Source organism: Panthera leo, chromosome E1 (genome assembly GCF_018350215.1).
Source record: "Panthera leo isolate Ple1 chromosome E1, P.leo_Ple1_pat1.1, whole genome shotgun sequence".
In the NCBI taxonomy this organism is placed as follows: Eukaryota; Metazoa; Chordata; class Mammalia; order Carnivora; family Felidae; genus Panthera; species Panthera leo.
This window is the reverse complement of record NC_056692.1, coordinates 9,858,876-9,884,667: the sequence shown is the minus strand read 5'-3', so window position 1 is coordinate 9,884,667 and position 25,792 is coordinate 9,858,876. Positions and strand designations below refer to the sequence as shown.

The following is a 25,792-nucleotide window of genomic DNA, read 5'->3' as shown; positions in this document are numbered from 1 at the left end:
ACTGTGCAGGGGGTGGTGCTGTTAACTCCATACCTTAATGTATAACCGTGTTATCTGAGGGTCAGCTATATATGGAAATCTGGGTATAATATGAGTCAAGTATAATTCTGAGGGAAAAAAAACATATCTCAAGAAAGCAAAGCCTAAAACTCTGAGCAAGGTATTCCAGACACCGGCACAGGTAGATTCTTTTTTTAACTGCCATAATTCCTAAGTAAGGGATTCTATTCAGGAAGATATTTGTGTGTTGCCACGGGGGGGTGGGGGAGAGAATCACATTTTATAAAAATAGTCATATTTCAGGTTCTGCTCTAGGTCCTTACACATGTCATTTCATTTAAATCTCATAACTCTGAGACGGCTAAGATTGGCTTCATTTTACAGATAAATAATGGAGATAAGAGAAAAATATCTACATAGTTGGAAACAGAAAAATCATAGAGAAAAATGAAAGAAACAAAGAGCTGGTTCTTAAACCGATCAATAAAGTTGACAGACCTCTATGGAGACTGACAAAGAAAAAAAAAGAGAAAATACAGATTACCAATATGGAACAAAACAGTATGTCACTAGAAACCCTGCAGACTCCAGAGGGATCCAAAGGAATACTTCGAATAACTGCACACGTGAATTTGACAACCTAGAGGAAAGGGACTGACTGATTACAAAACACAGCTCCCTGCATGCCGATGACATGATTGTCCCAAGTGCTCTACGGCTGCTAGTTTGGCGTTGAGTTTCTTAGAAGCCAGAAGAAAGAGGGAGACCTGATTCGTGGTGACAAAATGAAACGACGCCAGTTATTAATGAAACACACAACTCTTCCTGTGGCTGAAACATTAAAAAAAAAAAAAAAATCTCTTCTAGGAATCTGAAGAGAACGAGGGATTCAGTATTATAGAATCAACAAAGTTGTTAGATAAAGCAAATGTAATATGGCTTTATTACTTTTACCTTTATGAAACAGCCTTTATTACTCTTACAACAACTCATAAATTTACACTCTCTCTGCAGTATTTAATCAAAAATACCACATTACTGTTAAGTTTCAGTGCACTTAAACCAAGCGATGCCTGTGCCAGGAAAGAAGGTTGGATTACGTGTTGGAATAATACATCAATAAACTTCAGGATGGGGATACTATGTTGTCAATGATGTGAGTTCACGTTAATAACTAATTGGTGTCTGTTAACTGAAAGGTAGAAGATGCACTGAATAAATACAGCAGAGGTCATTGTCAAAACTCAGACACTATAAGGCTGTAGTACAGAGGTGGGAGATGAGGACATTTTCCTCTGTGACTGCCCTTTCTGTTAGAACACTGTGACTAAAGTCCTTGAATACGGTCAGCTGTCTCTTCTAGTTGTATGCGTTAATTCATTCTTCTTAGAGAATGATCATGGCGTCATTCTCTTAAGTTCGAGCTGGTTCATGGTCAGCACGACATGGCCTGGTACTAATTCCCCAGCATTCATTACGGAAGAGGAGAAAAGGAAAGGAAATAGAGGGTCCCGCTCTAGAACAAGTGTTATGTCCCAGAAGAAAGTTCTGCTCTTCTGGCTCTGTGTGATCATCATGTTGGATGGAAGGGAAACTGGAGGTCTTTCCACTGAATTCATGGAATATTAAAGTTCCAGTCCTTGAACTTGGCCATGACCTTCTGAAATGTTCAAGTCGCTCAATGGAAAACATGATCAGATCTGCTCTCTTAACGCTGCTTTTCCTGGCTGCCGACACACAGCACATTTTCAGTGTTCTGTTCTTTCTCCCCGAAAGTTTGTTTGCATGACTCAGTTTGCTGGTGAATTGTCTTTGTTTACATATTGATTTCCATATCAAAAATAAGTCTAATACTGTGGAAAGTATTTTTCCTAAGCCGATTATAGTACAGATAGGGTAGAGAGTGTACTGCTGATCCCCGCCCCGCCCACCAAACTGAATGTTTTACTCCGATTTTCTTAATACCAGCGGATGAGATATTTGTCCTTATTTGACCCATCCCAAAAGACAGCCCAGTTGCCGTTGGTTTTATGCTGTAGGAATTCGTTTTGGAACATTGAGCCAAGAGATTTATAATCGATTAAATCAACCTATATGTGATAGTCTACGTGCAGGGTGTTACATCAGGAACTACATGTGAGGTTGATGCCAGAGAAGTGGAAAACAAGACAGTCAACGGAGCGACAAGACTGCAAGAAAAGTCTCACTGGACCTTTCTGCCACCACACCCCACCTGTATGACCTTAGGCAAAGCAGTCCACCACTCCTACCATAGGCGGTAGCCAAGTCCGTGTATTTTGAAATAAAGCAAGTGCAGGGGTGCCTGGCTGGCTCGGTTGGGAGACCATGCAACTCTTGATTCAGGGTCGTGAGGTCGAGCCCCACATGGGGTGGAGAGATTACTTAAAAACTTTTTTTAAAACTAAAAAAAAAAGGAAAGGAAAGGAAAAGGAATCAAGTCGAAAGAATCCTAGAGCAGTTTGGCCTATTCTCAGTGAGTTTTCCTAGTTAGTCCATACGGACACCTGCTGATCTCTGGGTCTCCTTTTTAAATTCTTTTTTTAATGTTTTATTTATTTTTGAGAGAAAGAGAGAGAGAGACCGTGCGAGCAGGGGAGAGGCAGAGAGAGAGGGGGACACAGAATCCGGAGGAGGCTCCAGGCTCCAGGCTCTGAGCTGTCAGCACAGAGCCCGACGCGGGGCTCGAACTCACGAACCGTGAGATCATGACCTGAGCCAAAGTCGGACGCTTAACAGACTGAGCCACCCAGGCGCCCCTCTGGGTCTCCTTTTTAGACCATTCCAAACCATCCCTCTAAAAATCTGTTCTACCAAATCTGTTCAACAGATGAAATGTCTATTTTTATTTATTTATTTATTTATTTATTTATTTATTTATTTATTCATTCATTCATTCATTCATTCATTCACTCATCCATTCACTTACTGAATAGATAATACAGTTCACACAGTTCAAAGCAGAAGGGCACAGGGAAAAGTTTGGCTCCTCACCTGCTGCCCGGCCACCCTGCCCACCACAGTATGGTATCCTCTGGATCTCTGGTGTCCTTCTAGCCATACCTGGTGTATACAGATGCAAATGCATGCCCCCTCCCCTGTCTGCACACAACTGGCAGCACCCACGGACACAGCATTCCGCACCTGTGCTTCTTCTCTGAGCAGTGTATTTATTTGGAAGACCAGAGAGCCTCCTCAGTCTGGTTGGCATCTCTCGGGTGCCGTTCTGTTCTTCTCAGTGGCAGTCCCTGACCTCCCTCACAAGTGACCTCAGCATTTGGGTTGCGATTTCCCCAGGCCAAGACGTGTAAGCTCACGAGGGGGGTCTCCTTGGACTTCAGTTTCTTCTCACTAAGGTTCGATCTACCTTTTGCAGGGCAACGACCGTTGTGGGGGTGTGCGTGCACAAGAGGAGACAGAAATAGAGGCAGAGCTGCAGGAGCAGCCTGGTGGCTTCTGTCCTCCCCATTTGCAACAACCTCAGCTCCTTTTCAGGATCGGCTTTCCACACCATTTTTTTTTTTTTTTTTTAAGCAGGTTTCTGCCAACTTCATATTCGTCCAAGGCTATGTGTCCTATTTTTCAGTTTGGTACATGCTGTCACATTTGCCAGGGCACGCCGTGAATAACTGTACTTTCACAGTTGGAATCCATGGTTTACTGGGGCTCAGGATCCCCGCCTTGAAGAAGCATCACATGCAACTATGGACAAGCCACTTAGCCTCTCCGAGTGTCTCCTTATCTGTAGCACAACACCCATCTCTGGAAGTCAGGAGGATGAAATGAATTGGCATCCACAAGGAACCAAGAGCAGAACCTGAAATGTAGATATTTTTATAAAATGGGATTTTTCCCCCCCTGAAACCATCTTCACTAACAGGATTTCCTACTTAGGAATTAGGGCAATTAAAAAAAAAATCCACCTGCCTTAGATTCCGGGGCCTCTTTCCCAGACCCCTTCAGCTTTGCTTTCCTAAGAGGACACTGGTTTTTTTCTTCTAAAGTTACCGTCACTTGTGCTTTGTCATCCAATTCCTTTTTTGGTCAAAATTAAACTTTTCCTTTTTGGTTCCAAGCAGTAAAACTAGGGCCAGGTTTTGACTTAATACATGGAAGAATGTTCTTCTTCTTCTTCTTCTTTTAATATTTATTTTGTTTATTTTTGAGAGAGGGGGTAGAGAGCAAGCAGGGGAGGGGCAGGGAGAGAGGGAGATAGAATCCCAAGCAGGCTTTGTGCTGCCAGCACAGAACTGGAAGCGGGGCTGGAACTCATAAACCATGAGATCATGACCTGAGCCAATACCAGGAGTCAGACACTTAACCGACTGAGCCACCCAGGTGCCCCTGGAAGAATGTTCTAATAGCAGGGAAGTGTGTTGCCCCAGGAAATAAAGAATTCCCTGTTATTGCTAGAGAGGCATTCATTCTACAAGGAGCAACTCTCTAGTGGAGATGTTGTAGGGTGATAGGATTAGAACCTTCATTAAAGTCCTTTCCAACCCCAAAGGGATTACTATTAGGGTCAAAGACCTTTACTAAGATATTTCCTCCTGTCTCCTTCCACGTGGGAGACACCATTCCAGGCCCTAGGGTTATAAGATAGACAAGGTCCCTGATGACTCCCAAGCCTGCATCTCTGCCCCAACTTGCACCCTGCATTCCAGAAATACGCCTCCAACTGTTGGCTGAAAATGTCTCATGGATGTTCATCTGCATGTGTGTCCATCCATTCACTCCTTCAACAAATATTGAGCTCCTACTGTGTTCCAGGCATCTTTGTAGGCTCTGGGGTTGCACCAACGGACAGAACGATGGGAGTCTCCACTCTCCTTGACTTTGCATGGCGTTCTCATTGCATTCGGCTAAATGAAACTCACCACCCTCTCTACGAGCTGCCTGACTGCTTCCCCGAGCATCTGGGCTTAGCCCTAGTGCAGCGCTGTTTCCCTGTCACCCAGATACATTCTCGTGTTGTCTTTGTTAGTTTCCTTCCCTTGAGCGTGGAGTTGTCTTTGCCAGCTGTATCTGCACGCGTCTTTTCATTTCCTCTGGGTTCCCCTGGCCCGGCCCAAGCACAGAGCCTTCCTGGCCGGAGTTGCACGGCCATTAATGCCTGTTCCGTGCCCTCATGTCCCGCGACCAGGCCAGCTTGGGTCAGTTAATTGACAAAGTGGGTTAAGTCAGGGGATCCTAAAAAATGAAACTGACATATTTTAAGCATTTTGTTCTCACCTCAAACATACAAGTGGGTATCCGTTCACTGATCTCTGGTTACAGGGCCAAGGCATTTTCTTAGAGCAGACCTGTCGGTTGGAGCTCTTTTGCATCTTTTCACACTTGTGATCTATCTTCCATGATTTTCGGTTTTAGTACCTTCATAATGTCTATTTTATTTCTGATGGAGGGAGAGAGAGAGAGAGACAGAGCATGAGCGGGGGAGGGGCAGAGAGAGAGGGAGACACAGAATCAGAAGCAGGCTCCAGGCTCCAAGATGTCAGCACAGAGCCCGTCGCAGGGCTCAACTCCACAAACCGTGAGATCATGACCTGAGCCGAAGTCAGATGCTTAACCGACTGAGCCACCCAGGCGCCCTTCGGTTTTAGTTTCTTTAAACAGGACCAAGAGCTTAGACACTTCAGGAGAAAACTGCACGTAGAATGTAGAATCCTTTTACACGTTTACAAATATTCCCCTCATCGTTTGCAGTTGCTTCAGGCGATCTTTAAGGGCTCACCTTCATTGTGTCTTTTCAAAGCATTCATTGTGGCTTCTATAGAAACAATGCCTCTCTCTCTCTGCTCATATTTTATTGGTTTCCATAATAAACTACGTAAATAAAATCACTAGTATAACTGGCACAAACAGGTTTGGAACAAATACATCTGACTCTTAGTTCGCAGACAACCCACACGACGGGAACAGAAGTGCAATGTTGTTCCGGAGACAGCCTCCCGATCAGTTGTATTCATCTTGCCCAGGGCGTTGTGAAGTCTTAGTAAAAGGGGGCACATTGGTTATTTTGGTGAATCTGTTATCTGTAAAATGTTAGGTAGAGGGTGTACAAGGGAGCAAGCTTTGTCTTGCTGGAATCATCTTCCTAAACCAGAGCTTTCATCAGGCCTCTTCTCTGCTCATACACCTTTGGGCCTCCTCACCGGGTAGGAAACCAAGGGCAAACCTCTTGCCTTGATTCTGCCCGATCCCGTGGCAGCCTTATCTTGGTCCCCTGCTTATGCCCTGAGCTCCAGTCCTAGGCCACACGGTGGCTCATTCTCTGAACACATTCAGGACTTTTTCACAATCAAGCCTTTGTTCACGCTGATGAACAAAGACACGGCCCTGCTGCTGGGGCCTGCTTGTCCAGGATGCGCATGTCCATGCCAGGCACCTCCCTCCCCTGCCCCCTGCCCCCTCCTGCCACCCTGGACGTGGACAGAAATGCCGTTCATCGTGAAAGGAACAGCTCATAAGAGCACCTCCTTCATAAAGCCTTTCTTGATCTCACAACGGGATGTGCCTTTTCTCTTGCAAGCGTCGTCTGGAGCCCTGTATTTGTATTTCTGTAAGATGCTCACCATATCCCCGCCTTCTGCTATTGTCTTTCCTGCCTAATAATTCTCAGTTGCTTTGAGTGGAACTCTTTTTTCCCTTTATCTCCTCTTCTTCAAAGCCTGTGTCTTTCTAGTCTCTATTCCTGGCGGCACTCCTCAGGCTTCAGTCATGCTAATTGATTCAGAGTGAGGACCAGGCTCTTTTTAGTTCCGAAATAATACATAGACTCTTGAAGGCTCATCCATTTATCGTCCTCGACTTAAAAAAAATTTTTTTTAAAGACCAAACCCCAGTTTTACTGAAGTATGCTTTACATATCATAAAATTCGCTCATTTAAAATGTGCGGCCCAATGATTTTTAATAAATTTACTGAGTTACAACCATCCACCACAACCAAGTTTTACAACGTTTCTGTCACCCCAGAGAGATCTCTTGTGCCATCCCAGGCAATCCCTGATTCATTCTCAGCTCCAGGCAATCTGTTTTCTCTCCTCATAGATCCTTCCTTGATTTTTCTCGCCACCTGTCATCACTGGAATGATGATTTAGACCAGTATACCTGCCATCTGCCTGAGGAACTTTTCTACTGATGCCATCACTAAATTTTGTTACTCCCTCTTTGACTCTCTCGCCATGTTCAAGTTATTCTTGGTTTTCTTGGTGTGAATCTAGCCTCTGTTTAGCAAGTTGGCCTTTGGCTTATTAAGAAAGTCGAGGGTTTTTTTGTTTTTTTTTTTTTTTTTTTTCTTTTTTTTTTTTTTTTTTTTTTTTAATTTTTTTCAACGTTTATTTATTTTTGGGACAGAGAGAGACAGAGCATGAACGGGGGAGGGACAGAGAGAGAGGGAGACACAGAATCGGAAACAGGCTCCAGGCTCTGAGCCATCAGCCCAGAGCCTGACGCGGGGCTCGAACTCACGGACCGTGAGATCGTGACCTGGCTGAAGTCGGACGCTTAACCGACTGCGCCACCCAGGCGCCCCTGTTTTTGTTTTTTAAGTTTATTTTTATTTATTTTGAGAGAGAGAGAGCAAGCAGGAGAGGGGCAGAGAGAGAAGGAGGCAGAATCCCAAGCAGGCTCTGCACTAACAGCCCCAATGCGGGGCTCGAACTCACGAGCCATAAGATCATGACCTGAGCCCAAATCAAGAGTCAGAGGCTTAACTGACTGAGCCACCCAGGCGCCCCAAGAAAGTCGAGGTTTGGGGGCACCTGGCTGGCTCAGTCCAAAGAGCATGCAAGTCTTGATCTTAAAGTCATGAGTTTGAGCCCTACTTTGGGTGTAGGGACTACTTAAAAGGATAAAGAAATGGGGCGCCTGGGTGGCGCAGTCGGTTAAGCGTCCGACTTCAGCCAGGTCACGATCTCACGGTCCATGAGTTCGAGCCCCGCGTCAGGCTCTGGGCTGATGGCTCGGAGCCTGGAGCCTGTTTCCGATTCTGTGTCTCCCTCTCTCTCTGCCCCTCCCCCGTTCATGCTATGTCTCTCTCTGTCCCAAAAATAAATAAAAAATGTTGAAAAAAAAAAAATTAAAAAAAAAAAAAAAAAAAAGGATAAAGAAATAAACTTAAAAAAAGGTTGAGATTTTTCCCCTCCGTTAGAATATGGAGAGCTTGAATCATGTGATGTATAAAACAGATCCTGGATATTATTTATTGAATAAAGCAGTCTAAGCTCCTCTAAGGCGTGGGCAATCTTATCTCCTGTTATATTCAGTATAGTGTGCATAACGCCACTTACATTATTATTTTTCATCATGAATAGTCTTCGATAAGAAAAATGGCATTGTTTTTATTGAAATTATGGATGCTTGATAGCTTAAAGCACCATCTAGAAAAGGACAGAGAAAGTTAAAAAAGCATGATCCAGAATGCCAACTCTCGGAAGCCCCCAGGGCTAAGCTATGGTGATTCTCTTTTCAAACATCTCTCTCGTCACTGATACGGCTGTTGAGGCAATTACTGATATAGTCACCAAGCCAGGGAGGCAGCTTTGGCTGCTGTAGAAACCCAAGCTGGACATGGGGGTCCTAGAGAGGAGGCCTGTAGCAGGGACATCCTGTGACCACGTGAGGCAGCACAGAGGTCATGGGCGCCACAGCAGCATTGAGGGGATGGCAGGCCTGGCCTGTGGAGCAGTTCCAGTGACCGCGACAGCAAGAGTGAGGACCACTGGCGATGGGCAGCCTCCTTGGGCAGCTGAGTGGAGGGTGGAGCCGTAGTCTGCCCCAGTTGGGTTTCCCAAGGGAGTTCTGAACAAGAGGGAACATAAAGAGTACATGCTATACGTGCACTGAGTTCTTGCTTTGAGAACTTGGAAGCTGCCGCACTCTAGAAATAACTGGAGGGAACTGCGCAGTGGGGATGAAGGTCAAGCTTATAGTGAGTGACTAGAGCCAGAACAATCCCATTCGATGCCGTTAACATGGCCCCATTTCTATTCCTAGACTTGTGCAGCCAAGGGAAACATTAGGTTATGCAAATATATAGGTAGGCCTTCAGCCTAGGCCTTTCTTTCACACATAATGTGAACTTCAGAACCTTGAAGGCCAATGATGACTTTTTTATTATTTATGCCAAGCTCTCCAGAGAAGGTGGTGGGTAGATAATAGAGCTCTCATAAGCTCAGAGGGTGGCCTGAACATGGTCACTCATGAGTCAGTGGCTGAGACAAGTACAGACAGTGGGAATTTTTGTGTATAGGGTTTTATGGTACAAATGATCATATCTCAGTCTTATTTCATTTAGATTGTAGCAGTGTTATTCATATTTAAGTTACACCCTGTTGAGGAGAAAAATGCATTTTCTATAATTCATGGAGGATTTTCAAGATTTTCTTTCACAGTTACAATTACTTATTGCATGAAACTGTTTGCTTTTCTGAATCCTGAAATATTCACCTCTTTGAAGATTCGGTGCCCAGCTTCTACCGGAGGCAAAGAGATATAGACAAAAAAAAGAAAGAAAAGAAAAGAAAGAGAAGAAACAGTGCTTTGGAGACAAGAGGCCTGACTTGCATTCCAGCTCCTTACTCTTAATCTCTATGTTCTTGCGCAAGATAGCTTAATTTCTCTGAGTCAGAGTCCTTTACTTAGAAGAGGAGAAAGAGAATAGCTACCGGGTCAGATCATATCTGATTCAGCCGGACTTCCACGCTAAGGAAGTATACATTATATTGTATAACAAAAGAAAAGGTAGGCGACTCAAAGGTTGTTTGAGGGGACAGTGATGTTATCAGGGATCCAGGTTCTTTCCATCTTCCTCGTCTGCCATCCTGAGCGTGTTGGCGTGGCCCTCTGGCTAGCTCCCCCGCCATCCAAGATGGCTGCTGCAGTTCTGGTGATCTTCAGCTGAGAGGACTACATCAGCGGAGAAGAGACGTCTCTTCCAGTATGTCCCTTCAAGGGCAAGAGAACTTCCCCCACCAGCAGACCTCCCCTCATGATGTTGGCCAGACCTGGGGTCACATAGCATTCCTAACCCAGGTGCTAGCAAGGAAAATGGGATCACCGTCATTGGCTTTAGACTGTGTCATTAAGATCCTCTCCTGGGCTAAGAATAGTGTGACCTTCCATCAGCGTCCTGTCCGGAGTTCTTTAACAAGAAAGAAGTAGGAGATGGCTGATAGTGTTGATAGCCCAGTGACTGTTAAATTTGTGTTGTGGTGCTGCTTTGAGTTTGAGATAATTGTTTGGGTCATGATTTTTTTTAAGGAATACATTAAAAAAATTTTTTTTAATGTTTTATTTTATTTTTGAGAAAGAGACAGAGCATGGGGGTGGGGAGGGGCAGAGAGAGAGAGAGAAGGAGACCCAGAATCCGAAGCTGGCTCCTGGCCCTCAGCTGTCGGCCAACGTGAGGCTCAAATCCACGAACCGTGAGATCATGACCTGAGCCAAAGTTGGACATTTAACTGACCTAGTCACCCAGGCTCCCCTAAAGGAATATATATTTTAAAGCAGTTTTAGGTTTATAGAAAAATGAGTGGAAAGTACAGGAAGTTCCCATATACCCCTCACCATCACTCCCAGTATCCCCCATCATTAATAGCTTGCAATAGTGTGGTACATTTGTTACAGCTGGTGAACCGATGTAGATCCATTGTTATTAACTAGAGTCCAGAGTTTATATTAGGGCTCACTGTTTGTGTTGTATATTCCATGGGTTTAGACAAATGCATAATGATATGTATCCACTCCACCACGAGTGTATCATGCAGAGTAGTTCCATTGCCTCAAAAATACCCTGTGCTCCACGGAAGTCATCTGTCCTTCCTTCAAGACATCTGGCAACCACTGAGCTTTTTACTGTCTCTAAAGTCTTGCCTTTTCTAGAATGTCCTATATGTCGAATCCTATAGTATATAGCCTTTTCAGACTGGCCTCCTTAACTCACAAGGTGCATTTACGGCTCCTTCATGTCTTTTTGTAGTTCAACGGCTCATTTCTTTTTTAGCACCGAATAATATTCCATTGTCTGGACGCACCACATTTTGTTCGTCCATTCATTCATTCAACATCTCGATTGCTCTCAAGTGTTGGCCATTACGAATAAAGCTGCTGGAAACATTTGTGGACAGGTCTTTGTGGGAACATAACTTTCCAGCTCATTTGGGTGACTGTCAAGGAGCATGATTAGCAGGTTGTGATAAGGATATGCTGAGTTTTGTAAGAAACTGTTGAACTGTATTCCCAGGTGCATTCCCAAGAGCGACGCCCAAGAACATTGGTGTCGCTCCATATCCTCACCAGCATTCGATATTGTCAGTGTTTTGGATTTTCACCATTCTGATAGGTGTGTGGTGGTGTGAATCATGATTTTAAAAAATCCAAAGGGCACTTGCGTGGCTCAGTCAGTTAAGCTTCTGATTTTGGTTCAGGTCACGATCTCGCGGTTCGTGGGTTAAAGCCCTACCTGGAGCTCTGTGCTGACCGTGTGGAGCCTGCTTGGGATTCTCTCTCTTTCTCTCTCTCTGCCTCTCCCCTTTTCATTCTCACTCTCTCTCTCAAAAGAAGTAGACTGAAATATTTACCAATGAAACAGAATACCTGGGATTCGTTTCGAAATAACTGAGGCTAGAGAGAGAAATAGATGATGGTCGATGGAACAAGATTGACCACGAATTGCTAATTGTTGAAACTGGTTTGTTGGGTGAATAGAGGGCCATTGTAATATTTCTTTCTAATTTTGATTGTTTGAAGTTTTTATAACATTTAAATTACAGTTTGATATCATGTTATTAAAAAATGGTGGATTGGGGCGCCTGGGCGGCGCAGTCGGTTAAGCGTCCGACTTCAGCCAGGTCACGATCTCGCGGTCCGTGAGTTCGAGCCCCGCCTCAGGCTCTGGGCTGATGGCTCGGAGCCTGGAGCCTGCTTCCGATTCTGTGTCTCCCTCTCTCTCTGCCCCTCCCCCGTTCATGCTCTGTCTCTCTCTGTCCCAAAAATAAATAAAAAACGTTGAAAAAAAAATTTAAAAAAATTAAAAAAAAATTTTAAAAAATGGTGGATGGACACTATGGTATTTAGTAAAAATATGAATTGTCATCTTGTACTACCTTCAGATTAAGCTAAGTTAACATAACATAACATAACATAACAGTGTTATGGGGAAGAAATGAGTATATGTCAAGTATCTCTGCTGAATTAATAATATTTAAAGAATCCTTCTAGAAACAGAAGAATCTTTTGGTAGCATAAGCAATTTTACCGAAAATAATTTTAAGAACACGTGTGATTTCTTTCAAAGTGAATTTTGAAATTACGGAAGCAAAAAACAGTACATGCACATTAGGACAAAATTTAAAATATATGGACAGGCAAAAAAAGGACATAAAAGACATAAAAATCAGACCCACTCAAATAGAGCCGCCTTTAATCAGAGGCTTGAGGTATAATTTTCCCAACCCTTTCCTGCTTATCTGGGTGTTTGTATCCAGATCTTTTTTGTTTATGTACCAAAAATTTATGAATTATATTTTTAATATGTATATCGTTCTGCTCTGTAACTTAATATGTCTGGCACATTGTTTTAAAGACTGCACAGGATGCCATTGTGTGGCTGTTATCATCATTTATTTAACTAGGCCGCTTATGCTCAACCCAGAAGGTTATTTCCCCAGGTTTTTGCCATTGCCAACAGAAGAGAAGCAGTGGACGCTTGTTAAGAGCACAGATTCTGGAGTTAAATGGAAGGGGCACTGTGCAGAAAAAAGTGAACGGAGCAGGCCTGGGATGGCTGTCCTTAGAAAGGCTGCTTGCGAGGTTGGCGCTTGGCTGGCTTCTGGGAACTTGGATTTCAGGCTGGTTTCCAGCATCCCAGCTGACAAGCCTGGTTCCCTGGGCCTAAACTGTCTGTGCAAACCCTGAGATTTATGCTGAGCATCTGCAGTCCTTCAGAAAGTCTGGAGTTTTGTCAGGTGCTAGGCAGAAGGTGCCTGTGTGACCAGCCCCCAATAAAAACCTGGGTCCGGAGTCTCTAGTGAACTGGCCTCTAGTATGACATCCTGCTTGTGTTGTCGCAACTTGTTGCTGGAGGAATTAGGCATCCTCTATGACTCCCCTGTTCGGAAGCTTGCATCTGGTTTCCTTCGGCCTGTCCCGTGGGTCCTTTCCCTTTTTTGTATCCTCTCCCTGGAGCACAATCGTGGCCATGAGCCCAACTACATGCTGAGTCCTGCCAGTCCTCCTAGTGAATCTCCAGACCTGGGGACAGCCTGAGGTACCCCCGACACAGGTTTAAGTCCTAGCTCTGCCACCTTATGGCTAAGTAACCTTGGTCAAGGTATTTACCTTCTTGGTCATTTTCTTTCTTTCTTTCTTTCTCTTTCTTTCTTTCTTTCTTTCTTTTATTTAAAAACAATTTTTTTAACGTTTATTTATTTTTGAGACAGAGAGAGAGAGAGCATGAACGGGGGAGGGGCAGAGAAAGAGGGAGACACAGAATCCGAAGCAGGCTCCAGGCTCTGAGCTGTCAGCACAGAGCCTGATACGGGGCTCGAACCCATGGAGTGTGAGATCACGACCTGAGCTGAAGTCAGACGCTCCGCCGACTGAGCCACCCAGGCACCCCACCTTCTTGGTCATTTTCTAATCTTTCATTGGGGTAAAAAAAAATAGCTTTATCTTATTGGATTTTGGTAAGGAATTGAATAAGTTAAAATATGTAAAGTACTTAGAATAGTCCGTGGCGTGTGATTATTTCTCAGTAAACATGAAGAATCATTATCTTGGAAGCTAGATGTTTATGACTATTTGCAATTATTTCTTTTGAACACATTCCTACAAGACAAATTGCTGGGTTTAAGGATACACACTTTTTTTTTGTTTTTAACTTTTTGTGTGCTCTGATCATAAAAGTAACATATGTTTATCATTAAGACATTAGAGATACTTGCTATGGAGAAAGAAAGTCTTCCATAACTCTCTTTTTTCAGATGTAGTTATTGGTAGTAATTGGTTATATACATGCCCAAATTTATTTCTATATGCACTAATATGGACAATATCATATAATATTTTTTAATAAAAATGGACCCATGCACATATTATGCTTGCCTAAACATCAGGGAATCTTTTTTTTTTTTTTTAATTTTTTAATGTTTATTCATTTTTGAGAGGACAGAGCATGAGCTGGGGAGGGGCAGAGAGAGAGGGAGACAGAATCCAAAGCAGGCTCCAGGCTCTGAGCTGTCAGCCCAGAGCCCAACGCGGGGCTTGAACTCACTGACCGTGAGATCATGACCTGAGCCGAACTCCCAATCGACTGAGCCACCCAGGTGCCCCCATCAGGGGATCTTTATATTCAATTACTATTTCTTTCTTTTTTAAAAAAATTTTTTAAATGTTTATTTATTTTTGAGAGAGAGAGGGAGAGAGAGAGAGAGAGCGTGAGTAGAGGAGGGTCAGAGAGAGGGAGACACAGAATCTGAAACAGGATCCAGGCTCCGAGCTGTCAGCACAGAGCCTGATGTGGGGCTCAAACTCACAGACCATGAGATCATGACCTGAGCCGAAGTCGGATGCTTAACTGACTGAGTCACCGAGGCACCCCTCAATGACTATTTCTAAAACCCTTTTTTGGTCTCCCTTCAATAAACATTTCAAATATAGATGAAATAGAAAATACAGAATTTGGGGGCACCTGACTGGCTCAGTCAGTAGAGCATGCAAGTTTTGATCTTGGGGTCATGAGTTCAAGTCCCATGTTGGGCATGGAGCCTACAAAAAGAAAGAAAGAAAGAAAGAAAGAAAGAAAGAAAGAAAGAAAGAAAGAAAGAAAGAAAGAAAATACAGTATTTATCACTGAGTCACACTTTTACATTTGAAATCACACACTGTGTAAAATATAGTAATTTAGAGTTGCACTGTTGCTCTATTTTTTTTTTTTTTTGCTCTATGTTTTTTTTTATTTTTTTTTAACGTTTATTTATTTTTGAGACAGAGAGAGACAGAGCATGAACAGGGGAGGAGCAGAGAGAGAGGGAGACACAGAATCCGAAACAGGCTCCAGGCTCTGAGCTGTCAGCACAGAGCCCGACGCGGGGCTCGAATTCACGGACCGTGAGATCATGACCTGAGCCGAAGTCGGACGCTCAACCGACCGAGCCACCCAGGCGCCCCTGCTCTATTTTTAAACAAGCATCACAGGCATCTCTGACCTCAGTATCATCCATCATCACTAGAGTAATTTTTGAGGTTATTTAATACTGGCTTAGGAGCACATTGGCTCTACCTTCACCCGTTGCTTGAGATAAGCATTCTTAGAGTCCACTGGAAGTTTTATCCTATTCACATCACATTCTGGCATTTTATTTGTCCCACGTGTGTGTGATCACCACAACCTGCCCTTTCACCATGCTGCTTTAAACAAATTTTTTTTAATGTTTTTTAAATTTTTTTTTAACGTGTATTTATTTTTGAGGCAGAGAGAGACAGAGCATGAACAGGGGAGGGTCAGAGAGAGAGGGAGACACAGAATCCGAAACAGGCTCCGGGCTCTGAGTTGTCAGCACAGAGCCCGACGCGGGGCTTGAACTCACAGACCGTGAGATCATGACCTGAGCCGAAGTCGGACGCTTAACCGACTGAGCCACCCAGGCGCCCCTAAAAAAAAGTTTTTTTAACGTTTATTCATTTTTGAGAGACAGAGAGAGACAGAGAATGAGAGGGGGAGGAGTAAAGAGAGAGGGAGACACAGAATCCCAAGCAGGCTCCAAGGTGTCAGCACAGAGCCCGATGCGGGGCTGGAACCATGAACCGCGAGATCATGACCTAAGCCGAAGTCAGAGGCCCAACAAATTGAGCCACCCAGGCATCCCTCGCTGCTTTTAAAGTTATCTTTAAAAGTATCGTTTACAGTGATGTCTAATATATAAAATTATGAGATTGTGCCCTCAGGAATAATTACTGTGAGTGCGTTCAGTTTCTCTACCTCCTTTAAACAAAATTTTTAAATGTTTATTCATTTTTGGGGGGGGAGGGAGAGGCAGAGAGAGAGAGGGAGTCACAGAATCTAAAGCAGGTTCCAGGCTCTGAACTGTTAGCACAGAGCCCAACGCAGGGCTTGAACTCATGAAGCGAGAGATCATGACCTGAGCTCAAGTTGGTCGAATGTCCACAATTGGTAATTGTAGGTGATAAATATATAAGGGTGTAGTGTTCTCTTCACACTTTTCTATGACTTTGAAAATGTTCAAAATGAAAAGTGGGACAATAAAAAAGGCTTCCTTGCCCTTCAATATTATAAAAATATTTATCTACATTTACTTCTGGGACTTTCATATTTTCATATTTTACAGTTAAATTTATATTGAATTGGACTCTATTTTTGGCACAAAGGGTGAGATGTGGGTCTCACTTAACTTGAAGTGTTACGTTATGTTAAATTCTTCTAAATCATTTTTTTGTCGGGGGCATTCTGTGATAACTATACAGTTTTTCTTATGTAATTTTATGGCATGTTTTTAATTCTAATAAGGTAAACCTCTCCTCTTTATTCTTCCTCTTGTAAATTTTCTTTCTTTCTTCGTTTTTTAAGATTTTATTTTCAAGTAATCTCCATACCTAACATGAGGCTTGAACTCACAACCCTGAGATCAAGAGTTGTGTGCTCTACCAACTGAGCTGAGTAGGAGCCCTCTCCTTATAAATTTTCTTAGATTGCCCAATGCACTTATTGTTCCAGGTGAACTTTGGAATAAACACATTAAGTTCATGATTAATTTGCATTTTGTTAAGATCATAGATTAATTTGGGCACACTTGACTTTTATGTAATTTAGTCTTCTCATTTCAGTTACATGGGATTTCTCTGGATAGCCAAGAATCCTTCAGAAGTTCAAGTAACCAACACAGAGCAATTATGTTTGTTTGAGAAGTTAGCATTTTAACTGAATTACAGAGTAAATAAATATATGATTTATTTCGCCTACTATACATTAGATACTAGGAATGCAAAAATTATTAAGACAGCATCACTGCCACTCAAAGAGTTTATAATTGTATAAAGGTGAATGGGGGGCGCCTGGGTGGCTCAGTCGGTTAAGCGGCCGACTTCGGCTCAGGTCAGGATCTCAAGGTCCGTGAGTTCGAGCCCTGCATTGGGCTCTGTGCTGACAGCTCAGAGCCTGGAGCCTGCTTCAGATTCTGTGTCTCCCTCTCTCTCTGACCCTCCCCCATTCATGCTCTGTCTCTCTCTGTCTGAAAAATAAATAAACGTTAAAAAAAATTAAAAAAAAAAGGCAAATCGTTGAAATAAGGTGGTTTTTGGGAAAAGACGAGCATTTACGAGGTGCAGAAGTTTCATGAGGGAGAGAGTATTTAACTCTGGCGGAGATGGGCAGGCTCACTGGAAGAAGTGATTTTAGCCTGAGCAAAAATTTAAAAGATGAATAGGCACTTGCCAGGCAGCCAGCTTATAGAAGAGTATCAGATCAGAGGGAATATAGTAGACATCAAAGCACAGAGGCCTGAAATAACAGGGTGTGTTCAAGGCACCACAACGGGCATCTCGTTGCCGGAATATAAAGTAAAAGGAGGTACTTTTGAAAGATGAGGCTAAGATAACAAGGGTGGAGGTGGGGTGCAAGGTTATGAAGGGTCTTCGTATACTGTGCTGAAGAACTGGGGCCTTTATGTTAAAGGTAGAGGGGTGCTGTGGGGAGCTTTTAAACAGAGGCGTGCTGGGGCACCTGGGTGACTTAGTCGGTTAAGCATCGGAATTGGTTTCGGCTCAGGTCACGATCTCACGGTATGAGAGATCGAGCCCCGCATCAGGCTCTGCACTGATGGTACGGGGCCTGCTTGGGATCCTCTCTCTCTCTTTCCCTCTCTCTGCCCCTCCCCCGCCCATGCGCTCTCTAAATAGATAAATAAGTAAATGAATCAATAAATTAAAAAAAAAAAAAACCAGAGGTGTGCTGTGGTCAGATTTGCATTTCTGGTAGATTTGTGACGAAGGAATTTGAGCAGTAGCAGCCCTAGAAGTGAGCGGGAAGCTAATGCGAGTTCATCCTCGTATGATGTCAAAGGCCTGGATTCGACCAATGCCAGCAAAGACAAGAGAGAGGCAAGATTTGAAAACCGTTAAGGAGAGAAAATACATGCAGGAGCTGACTAGATATTTTAGACTTTAAAAGAGAGCCATAGTAGTCCAGAAGGTATGTTGGGTTGGTGTCTCATTTAGTTGTCATAAAAAGGCACGGGTTAAGTCCTTACCATTTTATGGGGTTAATAAAATGACTCCTCAGTTTTCAAAACTCTCTGGATAAGGATGTAACTGTTCTGTAAATTGAAGTTATGTCACTGTTCCAGTGTTCACAATTGCAGCCTTTGTCTGTCATTTCATAAATATTTTGGGAAGTCAACCACGTTTTCTGGGATTATTCTTCAGCTTTAACAAAGTGGGGTGGCGGAGACTGAACTTGATTTCGTATCCATTTCTGCTCGAAAATCATGCTACGCGATTTATTTTTCCTCAATACTTTTGTTTCCGTGTGCTCAGTGTTGTACTAGGTTGTGTAGGTTACAGAAATAGAACTATGGCACCTGTCTTTGACAAACAGTTTTGTTGGAGAAATCAACTCATGGCAGTACTATTAAAAGGAAGTGAGGTGTAAGAGCTGATTGGTTTATGGTACAGGCTGTAAAGTCATTCATGTATTACCTGTTTTTATGAAGTCCAGTGGGGAGAAAATAAGCCAGTAGACAAGAAAATATATAGTATACTGAATGGTGATGTATGTCACGGAGGCTAACAAAGCAGGGAAGCGTGTGCACTGAGGGTCTGGCTTACTATTTAATGTGACAAGAGAAGCCCCTCTTAATAGAATGACATTTGACCAGAGACTTAGGGAGTGAGAGAGAGTGGACCATGTGGTCTATAATAATGTAGGAATGTGGGGGAAGAGGAATCTGGGCAGAGGGAGAAACAAGTGCAAAGGCCCTGGGGTGGGAGTATGATTGGCTTCGTTGAGCAACAGTGAGGAGGAGCTTGCTGTAGTAAAAGCAGTGTGAGAGGGGGAAGGTGAGTCCACGAATGGAAGGAGGGGAAAATTATTCGGTGGAGGTCAGGGTAAGCGTGTTGACTTTTCCTCCAAGTGAGACAGAAAGCTATGGGATCACTGTAAGTGGAGGTGGGATATGATTAGACTGAACTAAGTTTTGGGAGCACCATGCTAGACTATAAAGAGGCTGGGGGCAGAAGATGGGAGCCTGGGTAGGAAGCAGTTGGAATCATCCTGGTAGGATGGGCAATGGCTTGGACCAGATGGTAGCAGTGAAAGTGGTGAGAAGTGCTGAGACGTGGTGGCATTTATGACATGTATTCTGACATATTCCATTTATGGAGGTGGAGAAGACTATATGAGACATCTATGAAAGAAAATCAAGAATTTGGGTTTTTTCCAGTGAAATTGGAGATGCTTCTTAAGACACCTAAGTGGAGGTGTCAAGAAGGTAGTTGGTGAAATGAGTCTGGAATACAGAAGAGAGTACCAGGCTGAAGATATATGGGTGGTATTTTAAAGCCACAAGTTTGGGGGGTCACCTGGATGACTGCGTCCATTAAGCATTAGACTCTGGACTTTGGTTTAGGTCACTATCTGGAGGTTGGTGAAATCAAGCCCCACCTTGGGCTCTGCACTGATGAGGTGGAGCCTGCTTGGGATTCTTTCTCTCCCTCTCTCTATGCCCCCCCCCCCCTCCACTCTCTCTCTCAAAATAAAATAAACAAACATTAAAAAATAAATAAAAGCCACAAGGTGGTGACACTGGCCAAGTTAGAGTGGATAGGGACGAGGAGCCTCCAGGTGCTAGAGATCAAGGAGATGGGGAGAAGCCAACAAAGGGGATTGGGAGGAGGAGCAGAGAGGTGGGCAGAAAACCAGGAGGGTGTGGGGTCCTGGTGTCTGAACTCCTCCTCCTGTTTTGAGGGGTCAAGAGTGATCAGTGGTGACCTAACATGTTGATAAGTAAGATAAGAACTGGGATTGGGCCATAGCGGTCAAGTAATGCAGGAAACAACCAGTCATTCCATTCATCTTTTTATTAGTCCTGAATATGTTTCACAGCAAGATTTAGTTATTTCTAAGTTTTTTTCACTGTCAGATTAACTATGAAAGTTGTCCAGGGTAATTTCCAGAAGTTAGTCATTTCTGATAGCAGCAGAAAAGGTTACCACTAAGGATTAGTATGCATTTTTATTATCTGCGGTAGTATTTCCCATCTTGAATAGCGGGCGAGTGCTTGTTAAAGGGTTATTTTTCTTCACGCCCTCCGCAAGAGTTGCTTGTGCGTCCATTCTTTCGTTTACCCAGGAAATCACTAAGCGCCTGTACTGTGCCAACCCTAGGTTGCGCCTGTCCCGGCATGCGATCGAATTTCTCACGCGCAGGATTTTGCCTTTCTTGCGGCACTTGGCTTCAGCCTCCCCGCAGTGGGGTTTTTCCAGCCTACCTTGTCCAGCTGCAGTTCTCAGCGTCGGCCCCTAGAGGCCCGAATCGGTCTGCCCGTGCGGCCCTCCCCCGCGTGGGAGGGACCCTTTGGATGCTCTAGAGCGATATGCAGACGAGACGGGCGGGCACTATGCAGATGAGGTGGGCGGGCCTCGCCGGGCGGGCACTATGCAGATGAGGTGGGCGGGGCCCGCCCGCGCGGGCAAGGAGCGGCTCCGCCGGCGGCCGCCGGGAACTGGAAGGCGCCCGGCCCTTTCTTTGACTGGAGCGGACCCGCCGGACGCAGCTGCCTCGCCCGCCGGAGCCGGCGCGAGCTGCAGCACGGCGGACACCGTGTCCGAGGCCGGCCAGCCGGCCGCTGCCCGAGTCGGCCGAGCATGGGCAACCACTCGGGTCGGCCCGAGGATCCCGAACCAGGTCTGTGCTGTTGGCGGGGGTCGCGCCGCGCCCCCTCCCCGGCCCGGCGCCCTTCCCCCACCCGCCTTTCGGGCCAGCGGCCGCCGCGCTGCCCGCGGGCGCTCAAGGGGCGAGTGGAAAGGTGAAGTTCCCGGGATGTGATTCTTGCCTTTGGAATGCGCTAGTGGGGTTGTGAAATTACCTGTGCCTGTTCCGCGACAAGGAAATGCCACTCACCATAAACACGTACCTGGAAGCTCTGGGTCTGCCCGGACGCGGCGAGTGGGGCGGGAGGGAGCCGGTCTCCGTGGCCCGGCGCACGCAGGCCAGGCCGGTGGAGAGAGGGGTCGGGGCGGGGGTGGGGGGTGGGGGGTGGGGGGTGGGATGGGGGAGGGTTCTGCCCAGATTTCGTAGTGGAGTCTGACTTGCCCCTCCTGTCTGCCGCCCAGCCAGGGTCTCGAATACGGTGGGTGGAGGCAGTTCCTGCAGACTTTCTGGGCATTTGCAGCGAAAAGTGTGACTTGGCAGTGTTTTCTGGTTCGTTGTCCATTTTGCGGTGCATCATTTGCGTATCACACACTTTCTGGAGTCCCGTGGAAGGTGGCAGCCCGTCAGCAGATCTGTTACTCATACTCAGACCAAGGGCTTGATTGTGACTGTTTCTTACCCAAAATAGTCTGTGCTTATTCTGGGATACCAGAAACTTCAGCGGCTTATCAAAGTTTTATTTCCTCAGAAATTAAGCGAGCCTGGTTGGAGAGTCAGCTGGGCTGTAGTTGTCATCTTCTGGTTCATCATCCTGGCCTCCGGCACAGATTTAGATGCTGCAACCACGGGGTTGCATTTAAAAACAAAGCCAGAACATTTCCATACTGTCACATGAAGGAAGTGGAATTTAATTTAGCCTCAAAAATTACATCTTGCCTGATTGGGGAGAGTTGGTCCACTTAATGCTGGAATCCTGGAATGGCAGGCGGGGGGGGGGGGGGTATGTGTTCCCAAGACAGAGTCAGAACTCTTAAAAATGTTCTCAAGGGTGTAATTTTTTAATTGGGATTTGAATGAGGAAATTGAGGCTTTGAGAGGTGCAGTGACTTGTGTGTTAAGTGACAGCCCTGGGATCGGGAGCAGGGCTGTAATTAAACCCTCGATCTTCGTAGCCTCGGTCCATTCATCACTCTTCGCTTACCGCCCAGTGCCTTAGCTGTCTGTCTTGACAGGGAGGCCAAGGGGACTCAGGCCGTATCCTTGGGACTGGGCCCGGGAGGGGTGCCTCTAGGTGGGGTGCCTCCTCGGCAGTTGTGGTTCACTGGACTGGTACAACAACCGGGGTGGAAAACTTTGCCACGTGGGAATAGTGTGTAGAAAAACATCAGAGATGGGGTTACTGTGTAGATTACATAGGGGCAACTCTCTAAAGTTCACGGCCTGTATCCAAACTTCTTTGGGCAGAATAACCAATATTTGCAAAATAATGCCTTTGTCGTAAACAGCCCTGTGATAAACTGTTAGGTCAAGGATACGTAACACTTTAAAAACACCTCTCCCTGGTACACAGCTGCCCAGGTATTGTAAAAACTCATTTCCTTTGTGTCAAATTGCAAAGAGACACCTCCCCCCCCCCGCCCCGCCCTGCCACCCCACCTCACCCCACCTTGTTAGAGTTCTTTAGGTTCCAGGGCGCCTGGCTGGCTCAGTTGATGAAGCATGTGACTCTTGACCTTAGAGTCGTGAGTTGGAGCCTCACGTTGGGTGTGGAGATTACTTAAAAATAAAATCAGGATGCCTGGGTAGCTCAGTCAGTTTAGCGTCAGACTTCAGCTCAGGTCATGATCTCACGGTCTGTGGGTTCGATCCCTGCATCAGGCTCTGTGCTGACTGTGGAGCGTGGAGCCTGCTTCGGATTCTGTGTCCCCCTCTGTCTGCCTTCCGCTACTCGCACTCTCTCTCTCTCAAAAATAAATAAACATCAAAAATAAATATAATAATAAAAAAATAAAACCTTAGGGGTGCCTGGGTGGCTCAGTTGATTAAGCGTCTGACTCTTGACTTTGGCTCAGGTCATGATCTCATGGTTTGTGAGTTTGAGTCCTACATGGGGCTCTGTGCTGGCAGTGTGGAGCCTGCTTGGGATTCTGTCTCCCTCTCTCTGCCCCTCCCCTGCTTGCTCTCAATCTCTCTCTCAAAATAAATAAAAATAGACTTTAAAAAACCTTAAAAAAAAGAGTTATTTGGGTTCCGATTTCTAAGTGGCTTTGCTTTGTAAAGCATTCTAATAGACAGGAGATGAAAAGACTGCTTTTATGCCAGTGACTTATTTTATTGCATTTTTCAAGAATGACTATAATTTCAGAACGGGAACTCAATCTGATTTGCTGCAAGTAAAGATCACCAATTAGGAAATCTTAGGGACTAGGGTGACCTGAAAGTATGAATATAATTTTAGTTGGTCTCTTTTCTTAATCCCCTTTTTTAAAGTTTATTTATTTCTTTTTGAGAGAGAGAGAAAGAGAAAGAGAAAGAATGTACACATGCACTTGAGTGGGGGAAGGGCAAAGAGACAGGGAGAGAGAGAATCCCAAGTAGGCTCTGCACTGTCAGCGCAGGGCCCCAGGCGGGGCTCGACCTCATGAACCATGAGATCATGACCTGAGCCAAAATCAAGAGTCAGATGCTCAACTAACTGAGCGACCCAGGCGCCCCAATTTTAACTGGTCTCTTAATACAATGATGAAATGCTGTAGAATGCATCAAAAAACTTTTGAAATCAAAGTTTTGTCAAAGATTAATCTGTCTTCATACTGCTTTACCCTGAGGGCAAGGGGCCTCCCAGTGTCAGTTGTGGTATATTGGACTAGAACCAGAACAAGTGTTTCAGTGGGTCGTCACAACAAGGGGCCCAGAGATGAGTGGTAGAGGTAAGGGTGGGGAAACAGGAAGGCTGGACAAGGGAAGAGCAACGCCCAAGTGTGATTTTTACATAGTTCTTGTATTGTGTTACTTTTGTCCTTTGAGATGCAGACTTTTAAAAAGGGGGTGGCGGTGGGGGTGGGGGGTGGGCGCCTGGCTGGCTCAGTCCATGGAGTACGAGGCTCTTGATCTTGGGATCGTGAGTTCAAGCCCCACGTTGGGTATAGAGATTACTTTAAAAAATATCGTTAAATAGAATTAGGAATGAAAGAAGTTTATGAGAGACCTGACAAACACGAAAGGCGTGGGAAGCCAGAACTGGGCTGGGAGAGTTTTAGGCCATGATGCAGATCCAGCGCGTATGAAAGGAAAGGAGGGGGTGGCAGGTTTGGGCAGGGAGAGCCTCAGATAGCTCTGCAGCTGTGGCGAGGCCCTGGCCAACTGATTGAGGGAGCCCGATTGGGCAGAAACGGCCAATCCCTAGTGTTCTTGCTGTGGTCAGTCACTGCTGGAGGCTGCCTGGGAAGGAGGCACCTCCAGCTCAAAAGCCAGGTTGAATCCTGGGACCCTGGTGGCAGTAACAGCTGGAGGTGTCACCTAACTGCAGTTCCTGTAGCTGAACGCCAAGTTCCTTCTTGACTAGAGATCCAGGTGGCGCATCTCATGGCTGCCTTCCACAGGAACCTCAGTTGCTTGAGCAGGGAGGCTCTATTTAAAGAGTAAATGAGGTAAAATTTCCATCTTAGATCCCCATCTTAGTCCCTAGGCTTGAAAGGGCTGGAATGAACCCCCATGTCTTCTCTCTTCCAGTTGGAAGCACCTTGTCCTCTCCGGGGCACGCCTTTTCTAGCCCTGGAATTGGCCATGGTAGCAGCAGGATTCCTCTTTTGTGGTGTCTGTGATCCTTTGAGTTGGGTCATTGTGGCTTCATTGTGGTATTGTATTACAGGATGGGCAGGAGAAATGCATCAAGTGAAAGACATGAACGTATCCATGAATGAGGGCAGCTAGAATGAGAACCTGTTGATTACTCTTACTTCCTAGAAGTTCCCTAGAACTAGAAGTTCTAGATGTCAACAGTCTTTCAGTTTCCAACCAGGTTGTCAGACCTGCATTGTAGACGGGGCTACTGGGTATAGTTGTGTTGGTTGTGCACTGTTCAAAGGCATCTGGATATAAAGGGATGAGAGGGCCCAGGTGGGGTTGTATCAGTCCAGAGATAGGGGTGCCATTTTGCAGTTTTGCCTTGTTATATTCACACAAAGGTGCCTGATAATGCTAAAGAAGGCCTTAGTCAAAGGTGAGTTTAGTAGGCTTTCCCCGGTTTCACTACTAGCTGATTTTTGCTTGCTGTTTACCTTAAATTTGCATGTATGTACTTATTTTTTATCTTATCTTATTTTTTTAGTTTATTTAATTTTTTTAGTAATCTCGACACCGAATTTGGGGCTCAAACTCACAACCCTGAGATCAAGAGTCGCATGCTCTTCTCACTGAGCCAGCCAGGTGCCCCTGCATTTGTGTGTTTAAATAAATGCAAATGATGTGAAACGAAAGCGAAACTTCTACCCGCTTAGGTCCTACTTTATATTAGTTATAGTGAATGCTAACTGGTTAAAGACAAATCCCAAAATAGCCACTTAAGACTCTCAAAGTTGATTTCTCCCTTACATCAGTCTGGTGTGAGTCGGGGGCAGTCTGGGCAGTTAGACGTTTGTTAGAGACTCAAGCCTGTGAACGTTCATCCTTAACGCCTGGCTGCTGGGTTGCACTGGATGTACCAGCATTCAGGGGAAGATTCACGGAGGATACTGCAGGAGATCCTACGGGCCGGGCCTGGAAGTGATGCACATCATTTCCACCCAGGCTCTACTGGCCAGTTTCAGTCACACGGCCCCACCTGGATGCTGAGGGACTGGAAAACATCTCTGTGGCTGCCAGGCAGAGGACAGCAGCAATATCG

General features: G+C 45.1%; 1 protein-coding gene across 15 annotated transcripts in view; it reads left to right on the top strand.

Annotated features, from left to right (window-relative positions):
* The window catches only part of SPECC1 (sperm antigen with calponin homology and coiled-coil domains 1), a 269,159-nt gene that overhangs the window by 97,707 nt on the left and 145,660 nt on the right, over positions 1–25,792 (top strand). Inside the window, exon 1 of one of the 15 annotated variants that reach the window (XM_042917323.1) lies at positions 20,766–20,940. The exons of the other annotated variants lie outside the window; for them this stretch is intronic. Coding sequence (XP_042773257.1) covers positions 20,901–20,940 — 40 coding nt within the window. The 5' untranslated portion in view covers positions 20,766–20,900. Of the gene's footprint in view, positions 1–20,765; positions 20,941–25,792 lie in introns of those variants that run through there. 15 annotated transcript variants of the gene reach the window in all.